Source organism: Lissotriton helveticus, chromosome 4_1, assembly GCF_964261635.1.
Source record: "Lissotriton helveticus chromosome 4_1, aLisHel1.1, whole genome shotgun sequence".
Classification (NCBI taxonomy): Eukaryota; Metazoa; Chordata; class Amphibia; order Caudata; family Salamandridae; genus Lissotriton; species Lissotriton helveticus.
Window position 1 is genome coordinate 86,684,922 of NC_136063.1, and position 16,035 is coordinate 86,700,956.

General features: G+C 48.9%; 1 protein-coding gene across 1 annotated transcript in view; it reads right to left on the bottom strand.

Annotated features, from left to right (window-relative positions):
- Nucleotides 1-9,360: 9,360 nt before the first annotated feature.
- Nucleotides 9,361-16,035, bottom strand: part of LOC144827941 (E3 ubiquitin-protein ligase TRIM39-like) — a 218,548-nt gene continuing 211,873 nt past the window's right edge. The window contains exons 5-7 of the mRNA XM_078686106.1: nucleotides 10,812-10,861; nucleotides 9,663-9,959; nucleotides 9,361-9,575 (exon numbers count right to left, since the gene is read on the bottom strand). Of these exons, the coding sequence (XP_078542232.1) occupies nucleotides 9,361-9,575; nucleotides 9,663-9,959; nucleotides 10,812-10,861 (562 nt within the window). The remainder of the gene's footprint in view (nucleotides 9,576-9,662; nucleotides 9,960-10,811; nucleotides 10,862-16,035) is intronic.

Genomic DNA, 16,035 nt, shown 5'->3' on the forward strand with positions numbered 1-16,035 from the left:
CTTTATGGTGCTGTGAAGTCAAACATTTCATTCCGGAGTGTCTGTGCTTGGAGTTAGCATTGCTCAAGAGTGCCATATTATATTAGAGTCGTGAGTGTTTGTGCACTCCTGTGTTTGTACTCGGCAGTACCTGCACCTGTTAGCAGTGCCTGGATTCAGCAGTGCCTGAACTTGAAATATGTGTTATCTTGAACTGAGTGCGCAATATATACGCTTGGAGAGAGCAGTGTTCGTGTCTTTAATTGGCTGTGCCTGTCCTGGGAGTCACGGTTAGCTGTAATTGAGTCAGGAGTGCCTGTACTTAAGAGTAAGCAGTACCTGTTTTTGAAGTAGGCACTGCCAGTGCTTGGAGTAGCTGAGTAAACAGTGACTCTGACTGGACCCAGCAATGTCTTTGCTTTGAATCAGAAAGTGCCTGTATTTTATGTGGCACTGCCTGTGACTGGATGCAACAATGCCTGCGTTTTTGATTCAGCCGTGCCTGTTTTGAAACAGAAATGCCAGTAACTGGAGCAAGCAGTGACTGTGCTTTCAATCAGCAGTGCCTGTGCATGAGTCAACCTGAGTCAAGCTCATTTGTGTTTGGAATGAGAAGGGCGTATGCCTTTGTGAGGGGTCCCTGTGCTGGAATGAGGAGTCCCTCTGCTGTGGTGAGGAGTGCCTGTGCTCCAGGTAGGAAGTGCCTGTGCTCCAGGTAAGGACTGCCTGTGCTCTGGTGAGGAGTGCCTGTGCTCCGGTGAGGAGTGCCTGTGCTCCAGGTAGGAAGTGCCTGTGCTCCAGGTAAGGACTGCCTGTGCTCTGGTGAGGAGTGCGGATCTATGACAGAATTTCGACAGACAGAATTTCGACCTACACAAATATCGGCGTAATTATATCGATAGCAAAAATATCGACGCCCTATGTACAACATGGTAAGTACCAAAATATCGAAAAAATAATATCGATGTTAAAAATATTGTTTTTAAATATATCGATTTTTTTAAAATTTAAAATAACATAAAAAATACTGTAAATAATACTTATTAATTACTTAAACATATTTAAATATATGTAATAATGGTAAAAAAATTAATAATACATATTTATTTAAAAAATAATAATTAAAAATCATATATAATATATACTTACTTAACAATAATTACTATTCCCACTCCAGTGGGTGCAACAGTAGGAAAAACTGACCCTGAACCCTAAAAATACCCCTTTACCCAAAAACCTAAAACTGACCCTGAACCCTAAAAGTACCCCTTTACCCAAAAACTGAAAACTGACCCTGAACCCAAAAAATACCCCTTTACCCAAAAACTGAAAACTGACCCTGAACCCAAAAAATACCCCTTTACCCAAAAACTGAAAACTGACCCTTAACCCTAAAAATACCCCTTTACCCAAAGACTGAAAACTGACCCTGAACCCTAAAAATACCCCTTTACCCAAAAACTGAAAACTGACCCTGAATCCTAAAAATACCCCTTTATCCTAAAAACCAAAACTGACCCAGAACACTAAAAATACCCCTTTACCCAAAAACCCAAAACTGACCCTGAACACTAAAAATACTCCTTTACCCAAAATTAATTAATATTACAATTAAATTACTTCCCACCCTATTCCCCTATAAACCCACAACCCGCTCCAGTAGTAAAACATATAATTTAGTTAAAAATAAACATAAATTATCAATTAATTATTCTATTAATCGATTAAAATAATGCATTGCCAATTAATATTTAATAGCAAAATAAATAAATCATTAAAAAATAATTATTTAATTACAAATAAATTACTTCCCACCCTATTCCCCTATAAACCCACAACCCGCTCCAGTAGTAAAACATATAATTTAATTAAAAAAATACATAAATTATCAATTAATTAATCAATTAATCAATTAAAATAATTCATTGCCAATTAATATTTAATTGCAAAATAAATTAATCATTAAAAAAGAATTATTTAATTACAAATAAATTACTTCCCACCCTATTCCCCTAAAAACCCACAAATCGCTCTGGCAGTAAAACATATTATTTACTTTTATATATTTTTTATTTATAAAAACATATTAAACACATATTATAACAATTAATTTAAATACTTAACTAAAATTTCTAACACATATTAGTAAATCGAAATTACTTACATCGATATATATGCTATCGATATAAGTAATTTCGATATTACTTACCTTAGGGTCGATATTCTGGCCATCGATATTCTGGACATCGATATTCTGTCCCATCGATATTAGCAACTCGATATAAGTGTAAGTCGAAATTAAAAAATCGATATTTTGACTGTTTACCGAGGAGTGCCTGTGCTCCGGTGAGGAGTGCCTGTGCTGTGGTAAGGAGTGCATGTGCTGTGGTGAGGAGTGGCTGTGCCGTAATAAGGAGTAAATGTGCTGTGGTGAGGAGTGCCCGTGCTCTGGTGAGGAGTGCCTATTCTTGAGAGTCAGCATTTCCTTTATTTGGAGTCAACAGTGCCTGTGGTATTAATCAACAGTGTCTACCAATAATTGAGTTTGAAGTGCCTTTGCTTTGAATCAGCCATGCCTATGTTTTGAATCAAATGTGCATGTGTTAGGAGTGGCTTCGAGTGAGGGATGGCTTGCTTGAAGTCAGCAGTGCATCCGCTTGGATTGAGGATGGCCTCTGATTGGGGTATGCGTTATCTGTGATTGAGTGAGCAGTGCTTGTTTGTGGAATATGAAGACATGCTTAGGGCTCAGTAGAGCATGCACTTCGAGTGAACCTTGGCTGCAATGGAGTCTACAGTGCATGTGCATTGCATCAGCAGTATTTGTGTTTTTCATAAGCAGTGCCTGTGAATAGAATCAGCAGTGCCTGTATTGAATCAGCAGTAATTGTGTTTGGAGCCAGGATTATATGTAAGTGAGTATGCAGTGCCTGTTCAAGGAGGAAAACGTTACTGTTTTACATCAATAGTGCCTGTGCTTGGAGTCAGGTGCCCCTGGTCTTTGAGTCAGCATTATCTGTAATGAGTCAGGAGTTGTGTTTGTAGTCAGCAGTGCCTGCGTTTTGAATTAGATGTGACTTGGCTTGATTAGAGTCAGGATTACCTGTCATTCACTAAGCAGTGCCTGTGCTTGAAGTGAGCATTACGTGTATCGGAGTCAGTCAGGAGTGTCTGCGCTCGGAGTAAGGACAATTTACAATTGAGAGAATAGTGTGTGTGCTCGGAGTCAGCCCTGCATGTATTAAAAGTGCAGTGCTCATGACTTGAGGCAGCCGTTTCAGTGCTTTAAATCAGTCAAGTCAAGTCAAGTCAATAAATTTATGTAGCGCGCTACATACCCAGAGGGTCTCAAGGCGCTTGAAGAGGGGTGAGGAATTACTTCTCGAATATCCAGGTTTTAAGTTGCTTTCTGAATGCTAGGTGGTTTTGAGTGAAGCGAAGGTGCATGGGAAGTGAGTTCCAGGTTTTGGCCGCTAAGTAGGAGAATGATCTTCCTCCCATGGTGGTTTTGTTGACGCGGGGAACAGCAGCGAGGGCTTGGTTGGAAGAGCGCAGCTGGCGGGAGGGGGTGTAGAAGGAGAGACGTGTATTGAGGCATTCGGGTCCAAGTTCGTAAAGAGCTTTGTGTGCGTGGGTGAGGAGGCGGAAAGTTATCCTCTTATTGACGGGGAGCCAGTGGAGGTTTTTCAGGTGACCGGAAATGTGTTCTTTACGCGGGATGTCTAATATGAGTCTGGCTGATGCGTTCTGGATGCGTTGGAGTCTTTTCTGAAGTTTTGCGGTGATACCGGCGTAGAGGGTGTTTCCGTAGTCCAGGTGGCTTGTAACCAGTGCGTGGGTGACCGTTTTTCTAGTTTCGGTGGGGATCCAGCGAAAAGTTTTTTTGAGCATGCGAAGAATGGTGAAGCAAGATGAAGAGACGGCGTTGACTTGTCTGGTCATCGAGAGTGAGGAATCCAGGATGACGCCTAAGTTCCGTGCGTGATTCGTCAGGATGGGTGCTTTTCCGAGGGCCTCTGGCCACCAAGAGTCGTCCCAGGCGGAGGGGGAGGTACCTAAGATAAGGACTTCTGTTTTGTCTGAATTCAGTTTCAGACCGCTATGCTTCATCCATTCGGCTACCTCTTTCATTCCTTCATGTAGGTTGGTTTTGGCGATATTTGGGTCTTTGGTGAGTGAGAGGATTAGTTGAGTGTCATCAGCGTAGGAGATGATGTTGAGGTTGTGTTGGCGTGCGATGGTTGCGAGGGGGCTCATGTATACGTTGAAGAGGGTGGGGCTGAGTGAAGATCCTTGTGGCACGCCGCAGATGACTTCAGTGGCCTCTGACTTGAATGGTGGGAGGCGTACTCTCTGAGTTCTTCCGGCAAGGAATGAGGTGATCCATTCCAGTGCTTTTCCTTGGATTCCGATGTTTCTGAGTCGTTGTAACAGGGTGTTATGGCAGACTGTGTCGAAGGCTGCGGAGAGGTCGAGGAGGATGAGGGCGACTGTGTCTCCATTGTCCAGTAGAGTTCGGATGTCGTCTGTTGCTGCGATGAGTGCGGTCTCAGTACTGTGTTTGGCTCGTAAGCCGGACTGTGAGGAGTCGAGGGATTTGTTGGCTTCGAGGAAGGCGGCGAGCTGGTTGTTGACAGCTTTCTCGATGACTTTGGCCGGGAATGGAAGGAGCGAGATGGGGCGGTAGTTTTTGAGTTCGGTGGGGTCGGCTGTGGGTTTTTTCAGAAGGGCGCTGAGTTCGGCGTGTTTCCAGCTTTCTGGGAAGGTGCCGGAGTTGAGGGAGCAGTTGATGACGTCTCAGAGGTGTGGTGCTACGATGGAGTCTGCTTTGTTGAAGATGTGGTGAGGGCATGGGTCTGTGGGGGATCCTGAATGTATGGAGTTCATCAGGCGGATGGTGTCCTCAGTGGAGATTGGGTTCCAGTCATAAAGAATGTTCAAGGGGGGTGAAGGTACAGTAGAGGGTTGGGTGAGTTGGTCTTCGGGTAGGTTGTCGAAGCTGTTGTGGATGTCTGTGATTTTGTCGTGGAAGAACGAAGCTAGGGAGTCGCAAAGGGTTTGAGAGGGGGTGATGTCGTTGGAGTTGGCAGTGGGGTTGGTAAACTCTTTGACGATGTTGAATAATTCCTTGCTGTTGTGGGCGTTTTGTCTAGTCGGTCTTTGAATGCGGTTTTCTTGGCAGTCCGGATCAATTGGTGGTGTATGCGGGTGGCGTTTTTGAAGGCGTCCCTTGTGCTGGTGTTTGGGTCTTTTTTCCAGGCTTTCTCAAGGGAGCGACAGAGTTTCTTGGATTTCTTAAGATCCTCATTGAACCATGGGGCGTTTTTGCTGCCTAGTTTGATTTGACGTTTTTTCAAAGGTGCTAGGTTGTCGGCGCTGTTGGTTAGCCATTGAGTGAGGTTAATGGCTGCTTGGTTGGGGTTCAATGAGTGGGCAGGGGGGTTTTGAAGAAGCGATGAGGAGATCTGGTCGATGGTGATTTTGTTCCAGTTTCTTCGCAGGGTAGGTTGAGGATGGTTGTGGGTTGTGGTCTTATTGTAAACAAAGTGAACGCAGCTGTGGTCCGTCAATTGGAGAACTGTGGTGTGACTGAAGGAAATGTGTATGCTGGAGGTGAAGATAGGGTCGAGAGTGTGTCCTGCGTGGTGTGTGGGGGTATTAACAAGTTGTTTTAGTCCGAGGTTGGCGAGATTGTCCAGAAGGGTGGTGGTGTTGTTGTCATTGCTTTTTTCCAGGTGAAAATTGAGGTCTCCCAATAGAATGTAGTCCTCGGAGGAGAGGGCGTGTTGGGTGATAAAATCAGTGATGTCTTCAGTGAATTGTGCACGGGGTCCTGGTGGTCTGTAGAGGAGGGTGCCTCTGAGTGTGGTCTTGGGGTCGGTGTGGATCTGGAAGTGAAGGTGTTCGGCGCTAGAGAGGTTGACGTCCGAGCTGGTTGAGATGCGGATGGAGTTCTTATGGACGATGGCGATGCCTCCTCCTGTTTGGTTGGTGCGATCTTTTCGGATGATCTTGTATCCTTCCGGGATGGCTATGTTGATGTCTGGGGCTGAAGAGGCGTTCATCCAAGTTTCTGTTAGGAAGGCGACGTCTGGAGAGATGGTGTCTAGTAGATTCCAAAGGTTGATGGCGTGGCTGTGGACCGATCGGGTGTTCAGTAGGATGCATTTTAGGTGGTTGGCGTCAGATCTGTGTTTGGTGTTAGTGGATGAGGAATTGGTTTTTGTGCCGTCAAACTTGCAGGACTTGCATGTGAAGGGTCCATGGGTGAGTCCAGGTGCGGCTTGGGCGCAGTTGGGGAGTCTGCCGGGGTTTAGTGCAAGGAGGGAGGAGGAATCGTATGTTATGCGGGTGGGCTGGGCAGTGCGGGGACCAGGGTGTCTGGCGCTGGGCGCGGTCCAGGCGCGGACGGGCGTAGACGGGCTTACCTTTGGCGCACCTTCGGCGCGGCCGTAGCGCGTGGACGCTGTGCGTGGGTTCATCTTTCTTAAATGGATAGTGGGGGCGGAGCGTGGGAGGGGCAGCTTGGGAGGCGGTCTCGGGGAGGCGTGTCCAGGCAAAGCACAACAATCAAGATGGTGGAGGAGCCTGAAAACGAAACTCACAACACAATGCTAGCAATCCAAAATGCAGAGCCAGGAGCAGTGCGGTCTATGAGGCACCGGGTGAGAGGCTACCACAATAATATTGCAGCGGTTACCGAGCGCTTTACATAGAGCACAAAGCACAATACACAATTAAATAAATAATGCGGAATGAGTCTATGACAATGCTAGCGCGCAATAGCCAAAGCGGAGTAACGATATCGCTGTAGAGTTAATGCCGGTCGAGAGTGGTGTCAGCTGTTGACAGTGCCTGTCATGAGTCAGCAGTTTCTGTACTTTGACTAAAACATGCTTAGAGTTGGCAGTGTCTGTGCTTAGAGTCAGGAGTGCCGGTGATAGGAGTCTGTAGTACCTGTGCCTGGAGCAAAGGTTGGCTGTAACGGAGTGAGAAGTGCCTGTTGGTGGATTAAACTGGGTCTGTGTTTTCTGTTTGGTGTCAGCAGTGCTTGTGTTTGGAGTCAATGTTAGTTATAATGGAGTCTTCCTTACATGTGTTTTGCATCAGCAGTGTCTGTGTTTGAGGTCAGGAGTGCCTGCAGTGCTCATGCTGGGAGACTGGAGTGTCTGTGACTGGAGTTACCAGTTCCTGCGTTTGGAAAGAGATTATCTGTAATTGAGTGAGCAGTGCCTGCTTGTGAATTAAGCAGTCACAGTATTTCACATCAGTAATGCCCATGTTTAGCAGCTCCTGTATTTGCAGTCAGCATTATTTGTCATGAGTGACTGTGCTCGGAATGAGAAGTGTTTGTTTGGAGACAGCAGTGCCTGTGTTAGGAGTCAATATTAGCTATAATAGAGCCAAAAGTACATGTGTTGAGAATCAGCAGTGCCTGTGTTTGAAGTCAGCAATGCCTGTTGTGCTCATGCTGGGAGACAGGAGTGCCTTTGGCTGGAGTTACCAGAACGTGCGTTTGGAGAGAGATTATCTGTTACTGAGTGAGCAGTGCCTATTTGTGGATTAAGCAGTGACAGTATTTCACATCAGTAGTGCCTGTGTTTAGCAGCGCCTGTGTTTGTAGTCAGCATTATTTGCAATGATTCTTGATTGACTGTGCTTGGAGTGAGCGTTCCTAGTGATTTGAACGAAAAGTGGCTGTACTTGGAGTCAAGTGCCATTGCGTGGAGTCAGTAGTGCCTGTGTTTTGAGTTAGCAGTGCCTGTATTTGGAGTCAGGGTTATCTGTAACTGAGGCAGCAGTGCCTGTGCCTGGGAGTCAGTACTAGGTGCACGGGAGACAGTGGTGTTCTGTGTAAGAAGGATTTATAACAAACTGAGCAGTGCCTGTTCTTAGAATCTGGACAGACTATGACTTGAGGATTATCTGAAATTGAGTCACCAGTGCCTGTGTTTGGAGTCAACAGTACTTGTAATTTGATTCAGCACTGCCTGTGGTTAAGACCAGTAGTGCCTGTATCAGCGGTACCTGTGGTTGAGGCAAGTAGTGCCTGTATCAGTAGTGCCTATTTTGAATGAGTAGTGCCTGTGACTGGAGACAGTAGTTCCTGTTTTGAATCAGATGCACTTGTTTCTTGGATCAGGAATGTATGATTGGAGTCAGCATTAGCGGTATTGTAGTCAGCAGTGCCTGTTCCTGTGGAGTGACTGTGATTGGAGTGTGGTGTGAACAGTGTCAGTTTGTGAAGTACGCATGTGAGAGAGTTCGACATCAGTAGAGCATGTGCTTGGAGTAAGAAGTGCCTAGTTTCTGAATAGGTAGTGCCTGTGACAGTAGTCAGCAGAGTCTGTACTTGCAATCAGAGGTGCCTGTGATAGCAGTAGGAGACATGTGTGAGCAGTGACAGTGTGTTACATCGGTAGTCCACATGTTTGGAGTCAGCAGTGCCAGTTTTTGAAGTCCACGTTAAGTGCAATGGAGTCAGCAGTGCCAGTGACTGGAATCAGCAGTGCCTGTGCATTGAATAAGAGGTATTTTGAATAAGCAGTGCCAGTGACTGGAATCAGCTGTGACCACTTTAATTCAGAAGTATTTTTTTTTAATCCACAGTGCCTGTGCTTGGAACTAGCAGTGCCTGCTGCTGGAGTCGGGTGTATCTGTGCTTGGGTTTACAAGTGCGTGGAGTTAGTGGTGCATATGGTTGGAGTCGTGAGTGCCTGTGACAGGAGTCTGTTATACCTGTGCCCAGAGTTAGGGTTATCTCTATTTGCGTGAGCGGGGCCTAGTTTTGGAGTGTGCAGTGATAGTAGTGCCTGTGTTTCAAGTTAGCAGTGCCTGGATTTGAAGTTAGGGTTATCTGTACCTGAGCCAGGAGTGCCTGTGACTAGACTGAGGAGTGACTTTGACTGTGACTGGAACCGGTAGTGCCTGTATTTGGATTTAGTGTTATTTGAAATGGAGCCATCTGTGTCGGTACCCAGCAGTGCCTGTGGTCGCAGTGCCTGTATTTGGAGTCAGGTATGCCTGTGGAGTCGGTGCTAAATGTTAAATAAATGACAAATTAGGAGCAGAAGGGGTTAATTCTGGCTGGGAGATGGAATGTCATTGCCCCTCCCCCACGAGAGCTGGCCCCACCCCACACTAGGAACCGATCCTCCCCCACATGAGACTCATAGACCCAGTCCCTCAAATATATGAACCACAAACAGGGCCACCCCTCCCCACACAAGAGTGACTGCCCATCCCCCACAGGAGTCCAGCAAGGGGCGCCCCTCCCCAAGGGACCTCTAGGGGAGTGGAGCATGAATGCAATGTTCAGGGAAGGGGGGGTGCAGCTCCTAAACCAGCCTCAAGTCTGTTCCTGGGGGGAAGGGGGGGCTCCTACTCCAGCCTCATCCATTCTCCCCAGAGACAGAAGATTGGGAAGAGCTTTTGTGTGAAGGTGGCCCGGGGGAAAGTGAAGAGAAGCTCCATGGAGTCCGCATTGTAGAGGGACAGCCGCCCCGCCTCGTAATCCAGATAAACACCTAGCTTTCGGGGCTCCTCACAAGGAGACAGAGGGGTCTCAGGGGAGGTGAGAGCACAGTACTCATAATCATCATCATCATCATCATCATCATCATCATCCTCCTCCTCCTCATCATCATCATCATCATCGTCATCATCATCATCAAAATATATCCACCTCTTCACAGCCCAGACTCCCCCCTCAGGTGACCATGTGATCTCTTCCTTCCTCTCCACAGACTCTGCTGCGACCCCCACAGCCCATCCTCCGATCTCCTCCTGCAGCAGCAGCTGCACCTCCCAGTAATGTCTGCCGGAGGTGAACCCCTTGCTCCCCAGCACACAGGGATAGAAGGTGAATCTCTTGGGGGTGTCTGGCAGGGGCTGTGCTGAGCGTGTATATCTCGCATGTCTCCGCGTCTCAGACAGGCGGAGCTTCGGATGCGCGGTGTCTGGATCCAGAGTCACCGTCACTGCAGAGAAGAGATTCAGAATTAGAGATTCAAGCTGCAGCACTGAGGACCAATCACAAAGAACCACACTGCACTTTACACTGCACTAGACAGAACCTACGGGGAAGGAGCGCACTGTACTGGACAATGCACTGACTATACCACACCTACCAGTAAGGAGCACACCTCAGTGTACTGTAAACTGAACTAAACAGCACCAATCTGGAATCACTGCACTGTACACTATACTGCATTGCATTGCACCTACCTGGAAAGAGCACAGTGTACTGAACACTGCACTACACAGGACATATCTGAAAGGAGGCCACTGAACTGCCAATATACCACAATATACAGCACCTACTTGGAAGAAGCACACCGCACTATACCGCACCCACCTTAAAAGAGCACATTGTTCTTTACTCCACTAGACCGCACCTATCTGGACAGAGCATACTTGTGTAATGTACACTGCACTAGAAAGTTCCCATCTGGAAGATGCGTACTGCACTGTACTACACAGGTCACTGCTGGAAGGTGTGCACTGTAAGTACTAGACAGCAGCTATCACAAAGGACCACACTAGGGTTTAAACTGCACTATGCAGCCTCTCCCCGTGAGAGGCCTGTACTGCAGCTTATACACTCTCATGGGTCAGACACACGTTAGTTTCACTGTGTCCCTGACCGAGCTCCCCCCTGAAGGGACTCCTTGGATTATTCGTCATTTTCAAGGCTCCTGTTCTGGGCCCCGACAGAGGATCCGTTCTTGAAAGGGGTCTTACCACAGATCTGGGGGGTGGGAGTGGGGCTCGGGGGGCGGGGGGAAGGATGCGGGCAGAGTGATTGGGACCTGTCAGCTCAAGTCGCTTACCTTTATATTTCTTGATCCTTTCTGGACCCTGAATCTTCACCTCCTCACACCTGAAGGGACACAAATCATGTTAGTGTCACAGACACTCAGAGGCAAAGGGATATGAAAAGAGACAGCACAAACACCCTGATGTTACAAATAAAATACATACATCACAGGAGTGCCTGCAGGACAGCACTTGGAGTGTCTTACGACACACACACAACACCCGCAACTCTAAGGGGCCTCCGAAAGTGTCACACCCTCTGCCTTCCACTCTGACCGCTTCTCTGCTCAGATCCTCGCAGGGATTCGCACCTGATAAATACAAGCTTCGGGATCTCGGAGGAAACGGTGAAAAACCCAGCTACCAACACACGACCACTCTCTCCCTCTCTCGGTTTCTGTTTATTTATCTGTTTACCTGTGTCACTCTCTCTTTCTCTGTCAAACCCCTATGTGTTTCTCTCTCTCGCTGCCTCTGTGAGTGTCTCTTCCTAACTCCCTCTCTTTCAGAAAGCTCCAGGAATCTCAAAGGCAACTGTGAACAATCCTTGTTACTGCAAATGCAAACACACACACACACTCTAGAGGCCACACTCTCTACTTGTTTCTCTCTCGCTCTCCTTCCTCGACTTTGTCTCTCTTCTCTGACTCTAACAGTACAAAGGTCATGGTGAACAATTGCTGTTACTATACTCACTCCCTCTATCTCTGTCTAAACATCTGTATCACTCTCTCTGCCCCTCGTAGCTTCAATGTTTATCTGAATAACACTTGTCACCCCACACTGACGCTCGCACACACACACACAAATACACACACTCTTTCTCTCTTTTGCACTAACACTCCCACTTTCTCTCTTTTTCTCACAATTCTGGGGATCTCAAAGGCAGGAGTGAATAATCACACACACACACACACTCTCACTCCCTCTTTCACTCTCTATATATGCCTTCTGATCTTGTACTTACTCTCATGATCTCCTGTCTCCTGTGTCTGTCTGTCCCCTTTCTTTGTCACTATCTCTTTCTTGCTTTCTCCCTCATAAATATGTCCTGCATGTGAGAATCTCAGTAGTGCTGACTATAAGTATCTGTGAAATCTTGGAGTCTCTGAGGACCCGCCCCTTGGAGTCTCTGAAGTCCTGTACCCTCAGGACTTGCACCCTGTATTCTCTGAGGTCCTGCACCTTGGAGTCTCTGAGGTCCTGCACCTTGGAGTCTCTGAGGTCCTGCACCTTGGAGTCTCTGAGGTTTGGAGTCTCTGAGGTCCTGCACCTTGGTGTCTCTCAGGTCCTGCACCTTGGAGTCTCTGAGGTCCTGCACCTTGGAGTCTCTGAGGTCCTGCACCTTGGTGTCTCTGAGGTCCTGCACCTTGGTGTCTCTGAGGTCCTGCACCTTGGTGTCTCTGAGGTCCTGCACCTTGGTGTCTCTGTGGTCCTGCACCTTGGAGTCTCTGAGGTCCTGCACCTTGGAGTCTCTGAGGTCCTGCACCTTGGAGTCTCTGAGGACCCGCCCCTTGGAGTCTCTGAGGTCCTGCACCTTGGTGTCTCTGAGGTCCTGCACCTTGGAGTCTCTGAGTTCCTGCACCTTGGTGTCTCCGGGGTCCCGCCCATTGGTGTCTCTGAGGTCCTGCACCTTGGTGTCTCCGGGGTCCCGCCCATTGGTGTCTCTGAGGTCCTGCACCTTGGTGTCTCCGGGGTCCTGCACCTTGGAGTTTCTGAGGTCCTGCACCTTGGTGTCTCCGAGGTCCTGCACCTTGGAGTCTCTGAGGACCCGCCCCTTGGAGTCTCTGAGGTCCTGCACCTTGGTGTCTCTGAGGTCCTGCACCTTGGAGTCTCTGAGTTCCTGCACCTTGGAGTCTCTGAGGTCCTGCACCTTGGTGTCTCTGAGGTCCTGCACCTTGGTGTCTCTGAGGTCCTGCACCTTGCTGTCTCCGAGGTCCTGCACCTTGGAGTCTTTGAGGTCCTGCACCTTGGAGTCTCTGAGGACCCGCCCCTTGGAGTCTCTGAGGTCCTGCACCTTGGTGTATCTGAGGTCCTGCACCTTGGAGTCTCTGAGTTCCTGCACCTTGGAGTCTCTGAGGTCCTGCACCTTGGTGTCTCTGAGGTCCTGCACCTTGGTGTCTCTGAGGTCCTGCACCTTGGTGTCTCTGAGGTCCTGCACCTTGGTGTCTCTGAGGTCCTGCACCTTGGAGTCTCTGAGGTCCTGCACCTTGGAGTCTCTGAGGTCCTGCACCTTGGAGTCTCTGAGGACCCGCCCCTTGGAGTCTCTGAGGACCCGCCCCTTGGAGTCTCTGAGGTCCTGCACCTTGGTGTCTCTGAGGTCCTGCACCTTGGAGTCTCTGAGTTCCTGCACCTTGGTGTCTGAGTTCCTGCACCTTGGTGTCTCCGGGGTCCCGCCCATTCGTGTCTCTGAGGTCCTGCACCTTGGTGTCCCCCGGGGTCCCGCCCATTGGTGTCTCTGAGGTCCTGCACCTTGGTGTCTCCGAGGTCCTGCACCTTGGAGTCTCTGAGGTCCTGCAACCTTGGAGTCTCTGAGGACCCGCCCCTTGGAGTCTCTGAGGTCCTGCACCTTGGAGTCTCTGAGGTCCTGCACCTTGGAGTCTCTGAGGTCCTGCACCTTGGAGTCTCTGAGGACCCGCCCCTTGGTGTCTCCGGGGTCCTGCCCATTGGTGTCTCTGAGGTCCTGCACCTTGGTGTCTCCGATTCCTGCACCTTGGAGTCTCTGAGGACCCGCCCCTTGGAGTCTCTGAGGTCCTGCACCTTGGAGTCTCTGAGGTCCTGCACCTTGGAGTCTGCACCTTGGAGTCTCTGAGGTCCTGCACCTTGGAGTCTCTGAGGACCCGCCCCTTGGGGTCTCTGAGGTCCTGCACCTTGGTGTCTCTGAGGTCCTGCACCTTGGAGTCTCTGAGGTCCTGCACCTTGGAGTCTCTGAGGACCCGCCCCTTGGTGTCTCTGAGGTCCTGCACCTTAGAGTCTCTGAGTTCCTGCCCCTTGGAGCCTCTGAGGTCCTGCACCTTGGAGTCTCTGAGGAGTCTCTGTGGAGAAGTGTGGCTCAGGGGTTAGAGGCGGCAGACCCGGAAGCTGAGATCGGTCCTGGACCAGGGTTCAATTCCCCGCCTCGGCGGGTCTTGGGCTAAAAATTCCACGGACTCGATAATTCTCGCTCTGGTGCCTTCTCGACTCACGGGTTCACACTCTGCGACTCTGGGCAATAGCTTGCTTAATCTCCACAACCGCCCCTCGCGGCGGGATGCCTGACTTTCACCTTGTGGATACCCGCTGGGGCTATCACACAGAGGAATATCAGGATGGGTTCCCTAAGCAAGCGCCGGGACACCCACTGCGGGTAGCTGTGCGCTATATAAGCTCAACTACATTTACATTTACATTCCTGCACCTTGGAGTCCTTGAGGTCCTGCACCTTGGAGTCTCTGAGGTCCTGCACCTTGGAGTCTCTGAGGTCCTGCACCTTGGAGTCTCAGGTCCTGCACCTTGGAGTCTCTGAGGTCCTGCACCTTGGACCCAGCTTCAAATTATGTTTGTTGACATCTTATTTCAGTCTACAGCCTTTGGTTTGACTGCGTCTTGCTGGCTGCTTCGTACACCTCCCTAAGATGGGTCCTCGTCGACTTTCCTTCTATCGCTTGTTGTTGTGAACTGCTCCCAGGTGTCATTCTGTAAAGTATCAGAGGATTAGCCCCTCTGTTACGACCCAAACTGATTTCAGATTATTCTAAACCACATGTACTGGATATTCACTCCAGGGCAGCCCAGCTCTAAAAGTGGAATGGTGCCACTAGCAAGCAGGGGCTCTTCTCTCCAATTCCTGCCTGTGTCTCTTTCACTCTCCTCTTCTCCACCTCCCTCTGCATGTCTCCTCCCTTCTCACTCCTCTCCTGGTCAATCGCCTGTGTCTCTTCTTCTACCTCTCTTTCTTCTTCCACGTTCTCTCTATTTCTCTCTCCGCTTCTTTGTTGTCTTAAGTGAGGGTTCTGGACTCTTTCAAAGGTTCGAGGATTGATTGATGCTGACCCGAGGATGCTGTAGGCTGAAGGGAAGTCACTGAGGGACAAAACATAGCTTCTTTCCACCAACAGCAGATTTGAGGACAGCGGAACAGCAGAGAAAGCATAACGTGTACCTTTTAGCCAGTGGATTTGTTTATACCTGTATTTTGGACAATGTATGACATTGTGACTCAGACACAGGTAGAAGCCCATTTCCGTCCTGAGTGTTCTAGCACATGCAGGACGTTTTAATTCAACTGCGACTTTCACCCGCCCAGGGCAGTATCTTCGAGTGCCGTTCCTTCATGCGCATTTTTATGACACTGAATGATACTGACATAATCCATGCTTATTTTATGCTGTCTTTTATTTTCAAAAACTGCTGCATTCCAACCACATCTCGTTTTTATAAACGTTTTTCTTTTGAAGCCCACTTTATGTTGTCTCTTTGTTTGAACCACAGTCTAATCCAACCATTTTTTCGTTTTTATAAACTTTTTTCTTTTGATGCCCTTACTGGGGCTGAAACCGATGGATTGATGTGCAGTACACATGCTAGTTGAAAATATCAAGCGCAGAGGCTTGCTTTAAACTTTAATAACTGCTCTAAAGCCTTTCCCCTGTGGAAGCGCTAGTGTTAATCACAAGTGGGTGAGAAGTGTTTGGACGCAGCTTTCTGAAAATAAAGCATCTGTGTGGAATACATCAATATGCATAAACCTCTGAATATAGAATGCAGAGCGACCTCTGACCCTGCTCACAGGCAGGTCACTCCCCACGCTGCTGCATGGCTCTGCCTGCATTGTTTTTGCCTAATCTTGCATCTTGCATTTTATTCCTCTGTGCCTGTACTTGTTTTCTTGCCAAGACTTGTTTTTATTCCTCTGTGCCTGTACTCGCTTTCTTGCCTAAACTTGTTTTTCCTTCCTGTGCCCAGTTCTTCCACGGACCGCCCGTTTTTCCCGACGCTGTGTCCATGCATCCCCGCCCCACTGCAATCCCATTCACCGCCCACTCCCGCCTCCCAGCTGCTCCTCCCTCCCACATCTCCTCATATGGAGGCCGCGCAGCGGACACGCCGCGTAAGCCTGCCTGTGCCCATCCGCACCTGGACCGCGTCCAGCACCAGGACCCCATGACCCCGCAATGCCCGACACCACTACCATGCCAGAACCATCCACGCACTCAACACAGACGATCACACACCTGCTTCCTCGCCTCCCCGAAGCAC